This window comes from Cricetulus griseus, chromosome 6 (assembly GCF_003668045.3).
Source record: "Cricetulus griseus strain 17A/GY chromosome 6, alternate assembly CriGri-PICRH-1.0, whole genome shotgun sequence".
NCBI classification, from domain to species: domain Eukaryota; kingdom Metazoa; phylum Chordata; class Mammalia; order Rodentia; family Cricetidae; genus Cricetulus; species Cricetulus griseus.
Genome location: NC_048599.1, coordinates 147948577 through 147961141, shown reverse-complemented (window position 1 = coordinate 147961141; position 12565 = coordinate 147948577). Strand labels below are relative to the sequence as shown.

The following is a 12565-nucleotide window of genomic DNA, read 5'->3' as shown; positions in this document are numbered from 1 at the left end:
TCTGTAAAACTTTTTGTTCAAGTTAAAGCCCCAGGTATAGAGAATAAAGCTGCCTGTGGGGTGTAGATGCTTCCCTACCTCCTGCAGCAAGAGAGAGGAGAGAGGAGGGGGTGTGGAGGGAGGGAGAGAGAAGAGGCCAGGGGTATATCCCTTATTTTCCCCAGTAGCTGTCCACTTTATCTTTTGAGACAGGGTCTCCCACTGAACATGGAGCTCACCAGTTGGGCTAGCCCATGCTCCTAGCTCTGGGATGACAAGTACACACTGCTGCACCTGGCTTCCCCCGCCCCCCCCCCCCCCGGGTGCTAGGGTTGAAGACTAAGGTGCTTCTGCTCTCCTGTCAGGCACTTTACCAGTCTAGCCATCCCCTTGGCCCTTTATTGTTTCTTTATCCTCTCCCCTAACATTGTTTTGGCTCTCCCTCTAGTCTATGTCTTAAATTCTGTTTGCATATGATAGAGAATATACACTTAGTTGTATGGGTACATGAGAGCGCGGATGTGTTTCTTTGCTAAGTGTACCTTCTGTTTTGAAAACCCAGTTTGAGAACTACCAGTGGAACTCCACCCTATCATTTTTCTAGGGGTAACTAAAGCCTTAGAAAGGAGACATGACTTCCCCAGGTATACTGCATGGTGCAGCTAGCTAAGGGGACCGAAACCTCCCTTGGCTGGTGGCTCTCCTGCAGGTCCACTCTGAATTCCTAGTTTTAGTTTTTTTTTTTTTTTTTTCCCTTGCAGATCTCAGCAGATCTGCCCCTAGCCTAACCCCTCTTCTGTCTCTACAGGGTGGCTTGGGTAAACCAGCCATCATAACCGGGGTCTACAGGGGGATACCCTCCATGGGCTAGTCATGAAAAAAATACAGGATTCCCTCTTCTGAATTTAGATGACAAATGCGACCTCTGGGGTGATTATATGCACAGCCAACAGATTTACTTTTATATCTGCTTTTTATATTGGGCCTTACTATGTAACCTGGGCTGACTCCTGAGCATGTGGTCCTTCTGCCTTACTCATCCAATCCAAGTGCTAGGTTATAGTGGCACAAAGTGATATGTAAGGTCAACATTGAATACCCAACAGGTGTCAGCTTCTTGGACTGTCTCATTTGACACACTGTGGTGTTTTATTGTTTTCAGCATTCTTGTAACTGTGTTATAGATGTTGGAAGTTGAGGCTTAGAGCAGTGATGCATGGCATGTGGCCATGACAGAGCTGAGATTTGAACCCTGTATAAACACCAAAGCACCTTGTGGATCCAGTACCCAGAGGGAAAGGCGGTTCTGGGGGAAGGTGCCACTGAGACCTAGTGAGTCACCAGCAAGTCACATTTCTCTGAGCTACAGATTCCCCGTCTGCAGGAGGAGGTTCTCACCCCCTTGGTTGCTCATTCAGTTAGAAATACATGTCACAAGATAAAGGTTCTTGAACATTCTCATGCATAAGAAGTAATTGGAAATGCAATTGCCAAGCCCCATTTCCAAATATTCTGCCTGGAAAGTCTGGGTTTGGGCCCCGTGCTACCAAAGTGGTACTGATGCCCGTGAAATGGGGGTGTCTTCTAAAGCACTCACCCTTGGGGCCACTCAGTGCCAGAAACCTTTATTCTGAAACTCAAGTCAAAGCTAGAAGGACAGCCCATGGGCAGAGGGAAATCCCTGATGGAGATGCTGCGGCATTCACAGCTTGGGCTTCTGTGCCGGTTTCTCCTCCCAGCCCTTGCGGCAGGTCCTGACGATCCACTCGTGTTCATCATCATCTGTAGGGAGAGAAGCCAGTTACACCTGTACTCACAAGGATCCTACTGGCCCTGCCCTAGAGTCCCCCAGGTGGGATCTCAGGGCCTGCAGTGCCTTCCAGCACCAACTGCTAGCCCAGATGTTTAGCTCTGAGTAGCTGGAGCAGAACTTTGTTTAACTGTCATAGCATCTCTCAGCAAATTTCCTAGGCTGGGAAAACGGATCAGTTAGAGAAGAGTTCATGGTTTGAGGATGGAGCTGATGAACACAACCCAAGAGCATTTGGGCACTTTGATTGGTTTGATTCTGACAGGCAGAGTGGCGGCCTCACATTCAGACATTCACCTGCTGACAGCTGACATTGCACTGGGCCAGACCTTGGCAAAGGTACAGCCTTGGGTACTGGTTTTTCTCTTCCTGTGACTCTTGGTTTCCCTCATTGGGCTCAGGTACACAGTGGGAGACACAGGGGACTGCTGGTGTCATTCTCTCAGAGGCTAGATATATCCCTGTCCCTGCACACTGTCCTCATGGCCTCCCCACAGGCGCCCTTTTCCCACCACTGTGCAGATGGTCAGCATGTGGGGCAGCCCAGAGGATCTGAGCTCATGAACGCTGCTTTTCTAAGCCTCACAATCAAATGAGCCCCAATCTTCATTCTATAAGCAGCATCCCCCCTTTCTTTATGGGACCCTCTGTGGATTTATCTTATTTTCCTTTCCTCCCTCTTTCTCCTCTAAACACACACCCAGACCCTCCCCCACCACAACAGGGACCCACTCTAATGGCAGGGCATGCACCCCTAAAAATGCATGCAGCTTTATAAAATATGCCCTCTTGCTTTGTGTGCAAATGTGTTTTTAATTTACAAAAATGGCATTGTGCTGTGAGTGCATTGTGTGGGACTTCTTTGGTTTTGTGGTACGGTTCACTTTTCCTGTGGCCAAATGTACAGCTAGTTCTTTGCTTGTTACCACTGCCTCATATTCCATAGCTGGCTGCTCTCATGGCTGACTCTGTCCTCCCAGTGTCACCTCCAACTTCTCAAGACCAGGGACACCTGGCACAGTGGGGCTTCTGCCTTTGTAGATACATGGGAGAACTTGCCTGGGTTTTGTTCTGCAGGGAGCACCATGGGGCTGCACAGATTTCACTCACCTGTGCTCCCACCCTGCCACCTTCTGCTGTCCTCCTTTGTCCTTCCTGTCCATCCCTGACCTCAGGCTGGCTTCCTCTGGGCCACATAAATGGAGGCATTTTCTCCTTACCTCTGCTTAACTCCTATAGGAGGAAGGGACCCCCCACCCCAATTCTCTTCAGGTGACAAATGCTAGAAACTAAGGACCAGGGGGCTCACTTGCAAGCTAGAAAGTATAAGGCTAGTAAAAGCCTCCTCCAGCCCTTGTCCAGGGACTCTCCCTAGGGCCACCCTCCTGGGGAAGCACCAGGCCCACACTGGGAAGAGGTTCATGGATAGCTGAATGGGTTATACAAGCCCTGTATCTCATTGGGTCTCCCTTAAGATACAGCAGGGGTTGGGGAAGTCACACTCATGTCACAGATCCGAGGCTTTAGATCCCCTGCCTCTGGAATCTCAGACAAGTTCATCAGGAGCTGCAGCCTAACTTCTCACCCCAGGGCAAACTTGATGATGCTGGGGCCAAAGTTGCCTCCAGAAAAGCTAGCCCCTACCTAGCCTCATTATTTCTTTGCACGTGACTCCGAAAGGAAAAAAAAAAGAAAAGATTGCTGGTGAGGGCATGCTCTGGACCTGGGAGACTGACCTAAAGCAGCCAGAGGGCCTCAGTTTTTACTAGCAGACTTCCTGAATGTCCTAGCTAAGGCTGGCAACCCAAGGGTGTGTGATGGGGTGCTGCGTTGATGTGTCAGCACACAAGGAGTTAACCGCTGGTGGAGCACACTTTCGCCACACTGTGAGCAGCCTGGTTGATAATTACAGTTCTGAAGTCTCCAGGCTATTCGAATCAGTGCAGCTGCAGCCTCTTCAGCGGTAACCCCTGAAACCAGACAAACTGGGTGTATTGTGCTGAACCAGTCCTCAGGCCCCTCCCTGATCGTTATAAATTGACAGCAATGGACTTAACAGCCCTCTTCACTACTCCGTTTACTCTCTACCTGGCTGCACAGCCACCAATTTGAATCCCAGATGCCTTCCCTCGGGCAGCTGCTCCTCCACCCTCCCTCCACCTCCTCAGCGCCTCCTAGGCTCCCCTGGCCCTACCACGCCAGGGTGAGGCTGCTGGAGCACATTTCATCAATATTTAAAATGGAATTAAACCTGTAGCTTTGATTAATGCCTCCTGGAGCCCTAGAGTAGTGATTACTATTTTGCAAATTGCGATTGTTGGAATATGTTAATATGATTGTCTGAGAACATCTTCACCTTCTTGGGTAATTTTCCTCCTTTTTTGGCAGGAGGGGAGGAGAAGGGGAGGAAATTAAAAAAAAAGATGGGGAAAACACCCCCTCGAACTCTTTAATCAATTGTAAATGAGCATCAGCCTTGGCAGAGTTGTGGGTGGTGCAGAGGGAAGTGGGAGGGGAGGGGTGGGGGGCTTCTGTTTGGGTGCATTTAGCATCGTTCTAAGTTTTTGGTTCTCGTTGGCCTGGTAATGTCACTCTGGAACACTATCCTAAGGAAGCAATCTAGTTGTCACCAGTTGTTTAGAATCAAGAGAACAGAAGATGGAGATTTCTAAACTAGGGAATGGTTACTTTGTTGTCTATTCATTCATTTAACAAATGATTTCTAAATACTGTACATACCAGCAACCTACTGGCTTGGGGAGGGGGGCAGTGGGCTCTCACTGTAAGCCATGGGGAGGGGATATTTAGCAGCCAGAGAAAATGATAGTTGTGAAGTCGGTAATGGCAACACGGGAAACACTTTTGATGAGATAATAAGCCGGAATAAATAAGATGATGCAACAAAACAAAACAAAACAACCCCCCAACAACAACAATAAAAATCCATGGACTTTTATACAGAAATCCATGCTCCATGTAAAATTGTGGCTGGAAGAAAAATTAAAGGAGATAAAATGAATTGGGAGAAGTCTGAGCAGTGTGAGTTTCCTTCCTGTTTTTTGGTGTACCCAAATCTTTTTTCCTTTATGTGTGTTGTGCACAAAAGAATTTTAAAATAATCCTTGTATTTTTTTTGTCTTGCCTTACAGTGTAATGTCTTGGTGCTTTTTATGTGTTTTGTTCATTGAAATACAAAATTTCTAGGTTCCTAAAAACACTAATATTTTTATACTTTTAAAAAGTAAAAATCCTAGCATAAAAATGTTGGCAAAAATACACAAAAATCTGAATAGATGCACTTCCCTCATGAAGAGTGGCCATCTCCCAAAGGAAGGGAGAAGAAAATACAAAAAAAAAAAAAAAATTAGTAACTACAGTGGAGAAACTGGCCTCAGCCAGTTTCAGGACAGTGCCAAATAAACCCCAGGGAGCCTTCCCCCTTGTTCTGATTAGATGGAAATGGCTCTCTACCTTTGTGGGCTTCCTCCCCAAACACTACAATCCCAGTCTAATTGGAAGAGAAACATGTAAACTTTATGAATCAAAGCACATCCTACAAAATGTCAGACCAGGACTCCTTAAAACTGTCACCCAAGCAAGGAAATTGGCTCCTATGTGTGTAGTCTAGTTGTAGAACACTGAGATCAGTTCCTAGCACTGAAAACCAAACCAAAACCAAAACAAAATCTCAGCCTGGCATGGTGGCACACATCTCAATTCCCAGCACTTCGGCAGCAGAGATAGGTAGATATCTCTGTGAGACTGAGTCTAGCCTGGGCCTCATTCTGGACCAGCCAGGGCTACATAATGAGACCCTGTCTAAAAACAAACAAAACCCACTAGAAAAGCCAGAGCAACTGTCACACTTAAGAGGAGCCCACAAAGACACAACTACATGTTACGTGATATCCTGGAAGAGGTCCTGGAACAGAAAGTGGACGTGAGGGAAAGAAAGGGGACTCTACTAAATTGATAGTTCAACATTAATATGGATACAAACGCATGGATTTGCCCAGTGTACCGCACAACAGTGGCTGTGGATAAGAGGAAATGGGCACGAGGTGTACTGAGAGTGCTTAGGATCCTCATACTGATTATGTGATTGTAACTGCTCTAAAATAAACAGATCATTTCTTTGAAATGTATGAAAATCGAATGTGTTTTTTACTGACCAGACATTGTGCTCTCCAAAAGAAACCCAAGCCCTCACACAAGCCAGCTCCCCAAGTGAAAGCACTCAGTTTTTGTCTCCCTTGGCCCCTCATACCAATTGCTAGACTCCTTTCTTAGATAATGCCTTTCTTTCCCATTAGAGCAGTGGTTTGGCACAGCCCCTGGGGGGTCATATACATCAGACACCCTTCATATCAGCTATTTACATTACACTTCCTAACAGTTGCAGAATTACAGTTATGAAGTAGCAACGAAGTAACTTTCTGGCGGGCGGGGGGCACCACAACATGAGGAACTGTATTAGAGGGTCACAGCATTAGGAAGGTTGAGAACCACTGATCTGGAGCTAAGCTCTTGGTGCAGGGACCCACTGCACCCAGCATATGTAGGTGCCTAGTACATGCTTTGCTGGGTGAATTCGTATAAGCTTTTTTCATTCTGATTTGCCTCAGGAGTAGCCTGGGCTACATAGACCTTCTAAAATACCAGGCTGGTATATAGCTGAGTGGTAGAGCACTTACCAGATATACACAAGGAGAACTTAAGTTCTGTCCTCAGCAGAAAAAGAAGAATCCAGGAAGGCCTAAACAAGATAATACCAACGGTGGTATACTTTAAACATCCATGTCAATTATTCCTTTTAACAACTGTTGATGTAAGTGTGATGCTCTGAGATTTCTTTCAGAAGTCTAAATTCCTGTAGTGGTAAAAGCTGTGGGGTTGGGAAAAGGCCTATGGATTTACTTGTCTGTACACAAAGGACCTCATGATGTGTAGGCTGGGCCTGCATGCCTACCTCCACTCCACCCTCACAGGCCCTGTTTGCATGCCAAACTTTCCTGACAAAGCCAAACGGATTAGAGCAGCCATGCCATCATTCCTCGAACTGATCCAGAACTTAATAACTATATGGTGAATGACTGAATAAAGAAATGTAAACTTGGGGACATAAAAGTAATAGATTCACTCTGTGTGACTAAGATCAAAAGAGAAGACTATCCTCCCTCCTTGGGCAAATGGAACTCCTCAGACAGGACAGAGATGCCAAGTGCAGGTCCAGGACTGCCAGCTACTGCTGCCTTTTGTGTCCTGAGGCCATAGGTTGGGTACCTCACCACCTGGCCTGGGATCATACCTGAGGACTAACTGCTTTCAGTAAACACCCAGGGAGGCAGTATGGCTTTTGAGGGCTGGAGAGATGGATCAGTGGGTAAGTGCCTGCTACACAAGTGTAAAGACTTGGGGTCAGACACCCAGCATCTGTGTAAGAGCCAGGCGTAGCAGTGTGTGTCTGTAAAGTCATTATCGATAGGGCAGATGGGTGGATCCCTGAGACTTGCTGGCTATGCAAAATAGATGAAACTAGCTTGTTGGCTAGCTCCAGATTCAATGAGAGACCCTTTCTCACAAATAATGAGGTTAGGAGCAATAGAGAAAGGTAACTGGAGTTATTTCTGGCCTCTTTATATGTACAACACACAAGAAATGTACGACACACATATGCAGCACACACACACACACACACACACACACACACACACACACACACACAGTGTGGTGCTTTATCAGGCCCACCTTCCTGGGCCTGATTTCCCCTCTTCAAATGTCCCTGCTGGGGATCTTTGCCATGAAATCACATCTGAAACATGAGTAGGGCAGCTCTTGATGCACAGGATATGCCAAAGGCCCAGAGAGAAGCCAGAAGTTGGTTTTCTTTACAAGGTGGAACTTCTGGAACCAGACAGACCTGGGTCAGATGATGAGCCCTCCCACTCACTTGCTGGGTGAGCAGCCCTTCTCCATTTCTAGCCCCAAGATCCTGTCTGCACAGTGGGTTGAACCAGACCTCCTACAGAAGGCAGGGGGAGGCCTGGCTGGGAAGAAGGGCACTCCATGAATACTGAGGAGGTGAAAGGGAGACATCATTCCAGTGGGTCTTCAATTCCCCAAATGGATGATTGCAAGGGTGTGCTCCCTAGGGGACTCACCCGTGTACCTTTGGGATTTCTGGGTCCCTGCCAGATATGGGGTGGGGAGAACCACAGGGAGGAGGTCTTTACTCAGAATTGGCACCATGAGGACCAAGAAGCACAGCTCAGCTAATGAGTTCTGTTCAAAGCTGAGGACAGGCTGGGGCAGGTGAGCCATGGTGGGCAAACAGGTAGATTGGGGTCACTGGGCACCCACAAGCTGGGCTCTTGGCACACCTTTGGGTTAGGTAACCCTGTGGTCACCACTCCTATGCAGATCCTACTAGTGTGAGGGAGGGGTGTGGACTGGGAAAGGGAGGAAACCCAGAATGAACAAAGCAGCAGGCCTGGGGCGGGAGGGGGCAGCCCAGCCCAGATCCTGGGAGGGTGCTGAGCTTTGTGTGTGCGTGTGTGTATATGTGCATGTGCATGAGTGCCTATGAGTATGTGTGTGCATGTATATGTATGTGCGTATGAGTAAGTGTGCGTGCGTGCGTGCGTGCGTGCGTGCGTGCGTGCGTGCGTGCGTGCGTGTGTGTGTGTGTGTGTGTGTGTGTGTGTGTATTCATCCTTCCTCAGTGAGAAAGGGTCACCATCACTTAACGTAAGGAAAGCTTAGGAGATGTAGTGATTTCTTTCTTCTCTCCATTGAGGCAGGGAGGATGGCTCAAAGAATCTGCTAATGTGTATATGGGCACAAATGTCCATTTCTACTCAGTTGTTTTCAATATACAGCTGTGTGCCTGTGAGTGTGACAGTGCTTATGTTTGAGGGTGCAATGTGCACATTATAATGCACGGACCCCTGGTGTATGTGTGGCACACTATGGGGGCTGGCTGAGTGTGGCAATGGGTGTGTCTTGAGTGTGTGGCTTCACAAGTACAGGGAAGAGGCACTGCCAACCTGGTGATCCAAAAGGCCCACAGCCAGGCCAGGCTCTGGGACAGAAAGCTTCTGTCATGTGAAACTGCTCCTTACCCTGTGGTCAATGCCAACAGGAGTCCAGGCTGGGATGGAGGTACATATCACATCAGACTTTCAGCCACGGCAGGCATCCACCCCATAGCTCTGCCCCACCTTCAGCACAGGTGACAAATGTATGAGATGGTGGAGGTAGACCAATGCCACCATGCCTATCACAACTCCCAACAAAAAGCAGACTTTGGACTTTTCTGGCAGTGGTGGACAGAGGTGAAGACCTCAATATTCTCAATATTGGCTGAGAAATCCCTGCCCAGGCAGAGCTTGCTGCAGGCAGGTGAGAGACCATAGGCTGTTCTTATCTCTTCCTGTAGTGGAGAATCCTCTTGGGAGTGGAGTAGGACAAGCCACATCACCCTTTGGGAACCAGAGCTGTGGAACCCAGCATCCACAAGCTTGCCAAAGCCCATTCAGATATAAGAGGCTTGGACATAAAAAAGGAAATGGTAAGACTGAAATAAATAAATAATACAATTAATGCATTCAAACTTGATTAATTATTAATTCTAGAAATCAAAACAATTCTATTTACCCTTGAAATCCATTTGCAGGCAGGAAGATTTGGTGGACTTTGCAGAGCCCCCATGAGGGCCCTACCCTGCCTGGGGAGTGGTGGGTGGATGGGGTGGGGGGGTAGGTTGGGGGTGGGGGAGGAGGGATGGGGTGAGGGGAGGGAGAGGGAGAAGGGACTTACATGTGAAACAAGCTTGTTCCCTAACTAGAACTAATAAATAAATAAATAAATAAATAAATAAATCCATTTGTAGGCTCTGTTTCTTCATTTTGCCAGAATACACCCCTCCCAAGAAATCAGAGCTAATGTAACAGAATTGCAGTCAAATAACGGAACAAGTAAAGTTGGAGACATCCAACAGAAAAAGAGCTTGCATTTTGTTTTGATATATTGAAATGGTAGGGATAGAGAAGGCTTCAAGCCTAGGTGCCTTAGGAGCTATCATTGGGGAGGGGTGCGTTAAGAATCTTAGGAAGCATTTCCGGGGGCAGGTGGACCTCATGAATGCTTCTGAAAGTATGGCTCATGTGGTTTAGGGTGGAAGTTGTGGGTGCTTCAGTTGGTGGGTAAGGGGAAAAGTGCCTAGAGTAAAAAATCGAAACTTGAAAGTCCTTTAGGAAGGCCCTAGGCTGGAAGGACCCCTCTCTGAGTGCCTCACAGGCAGTCTTTGACATTGTTGGAACAAAGAACAGAACTTGTTGCTGAGGTGGTGGTACACATATGACTTGTCCTTGTGGGTGATACTAATCTAGAACCATTATCTGTGCCCAGTATGGACAGGAGGCATTCCGGAATAGAGACTGCTGTCCTGGCCTGCCTACCACCCCAGAGTAAGTGCACACTGAATGGAGGGATGCATGAGATCCGCACTGTTGGTACCGTTAACTATTCTTCCTGCTCTTTGAGTGCTAATAATTGGATTTGTGTTTCTTAACCACATCCACAATGCTTCCATAGTAATAAGACAGCTCAGAAAAACTGAGAATCATAACCAAAGTCACTCTGGCATTTGCTCCTTTTGCCCCTGATCTCTGGCTGTGTGTGGATGATGGAGGCCAGTGTACAGTTGGCAGATGCCAAAGGCTGGGTTAGGCTGGGGTAGTGTGGACAACCTGGAGGAATGGGAAGTCTTGCCATCCCTGCATCACAGGGGAGGGGAGTGAGGCTCACCAGTGGTGCACTGACAGAGCCATGCCTGTCTTCAGAGATGCAGCCCATGGTATGACCGTGCCTCATTTCCCGAGAAACCCTGCTGCAGCTCCTGCCCTCTGACTGCTCACCGTCTGTGGGACTGAAGCCCAGCACCGTAACAGCATTCACTCTCACTACATCCTCTGCCTTGGATGCACAGCTCAGACCCACCTGGACACACCCATCAAAGCCCTGCTGGACATCACTGCTTTGGGAAGCCTCCAGGAGTCCTCCCCCAGCCTCTAACACTCAAGCAGGACATAGTGCTACATCTTAGAGTCCCTACTGTTCCATCCCCTTCATTTAACAAACCCTATCTCTTGCTCTTTAAGGCCAACCTGAGCACCTCATTTTCTGGGCCATTATTTTAACCACACAGGACACAGTCACACATTCAGCACACTGTCATTGCAGCTCTGGGTACCAGAGAAATGAGGACATTCTTGGTTTTGGAAGGAAAAAAAATGTCATACCATACTCAATATTTTAAATTAAATATGAACATGAGCCAGGCGTTGGTGGCGCACACCTTTAATCCCAGCACTCAGGAAGCAGAGTCAGGCAGATCTCTGTGAGTTCCAGGCCAGCCTGGTCTCCAGAGCGAGTGCCAGGATAGGCTCCAAAGCTACACAGAGAAACCCTGTCTCGAAAAAACCAATAAATAAATAAATAAATAAATAAATAAATAAATAAATAACATGAACATCACAGGCCACATGGAAGTGTGTTGAACTGCCTTCTACTTGTCATTTGTGGGTTATTTGAACACTTAGGCTCCCTGAAGACCCTAGGCTTCCTGTGCCTGTCTGTTTTGTCTTTGCTTTTCTCCATCCTGCACTGATTTGGGGAAAGCTCTGTGCTGTCATATGAAACCCTCATGTGCACAGGAGAAAAGCAAAAACACGAGTCTGGGGTGCCAGGAGATCTGAAGCACTAAGTTGATAAGAAAAGATGAAGATGAGGGGCCATACCCCAAAACCAAATACCGGTGAGAGATCTGGAAACAGCAGGCCACCAGTTCAGTTTTGAAAGCAGTATCAAGAACAGGTGGGTGGAGACCAGAGAACAGCCTGGGTGTATGGTGTGAAGAGTGTACCTGCTTTTGACCTTTTCCCCATGGTCTAAGTCACCACGTTGGTGATCCCTGGCATGTAGCATGCCATGGGCAGAGCCACGCACTGCTCCCACTGATCCCACTAGATCTCCTTCCTGGCTTCATGCTCACTGTAACTATATGACAGGTCCTCTAATACTCTCATTTTCACATAAGGAATCTGAGTTTCAGAGAAGGTAGGGAACCTTCTCAAGTTGCCCAGCTTGCAAGTGGCATCTCCAAGAGCTTACTTTGGCTCCAGTTGCCCCTCAAGCCTGGGTGTGGGCCTTGGCTTCAGCTAAGTACCCGGACTTCCAGAGCGGAACTGAGGAGGAGAGGTGAGGCTTCTGCCCAGGGGTTCTGGCCTTGCACTTACTTCCATGAAAGGAGACAAAACAAACCATGCTGGCCAGGCTGAGTCCAGCTGCGGAAGGGGAAGCTGTGGCCTCTGGATGCCTCCAGGAGGCTGCCATGGGGGCAGGGAAGCACTGTTACCAGAGACCAGAGACCCTGTGGCTGGAAAGGGGATTTCCAAGACCTTTGGAGTCTCGAGGTGAGAGGGTGGTGGTAGGCAATGCCCCTGGTCAGGGAGGAGCAGCAAGCAGGACAGGCTGTCATCACCAAGCGTGGATCTTGACAGGGACCCATGGGTGGATTCTAGGCAATTTCTATTTGGAGAGAGGACTCCATAGCTTTATCTATATATATTCAGAGAGACCTGGGTTCAAATGCTGGCTATTCCCTTTAACAGAGGCATAATTGTTAGCAAATAACACTCCTTGAGCCTCAGTTTCCCTGTCTGTCAGGTAGGGAAAATAGCATCTCCTCAAGGGCTGTGAATGGACTACGCTGCC

The 12565-nt window shown here is 47.9% G+C and overlaps 2 protein-coding genes across 5 annotated transcripts in view; one reads left to right on the top strand and one right to left on the bottom strand.

Moving 5' to 3' along the window:
* Positions 1-12565, top strand: part of Dennd1a (DENN domain containing 1A) — a 1920886-nt gene that overhangs the window by 1588366 nt on the left and 319955 nt on the right.
* Morn5 (MORN repeat containing 5) overlaps positions 1584-12565 on the bottom strand; it is a 29067-nt gene continuing 18085 nt past the window's right edge. For 2 of the 4 annotated variants that reach the window (XM_027423602.2, XM_027423600.2), the window contains one exon: positions 1584-1761. Coding sequence is in view for 2 of the 4 variants with exons in the window: in XM_027423600.2 (XP_027279401.1) it covers positions 1682-1761 (80 nt within the window). In the remaining 2 variants the exon portion in view is untranslated. Of the gene's footprint in view, positions 1762-6483; positions 6546-12565 lie in introns of all 4 variants that reach the window. The other 2 variants (XM_027423601.2, XR_003486817.2) reach the window with 2 other exon arrangements.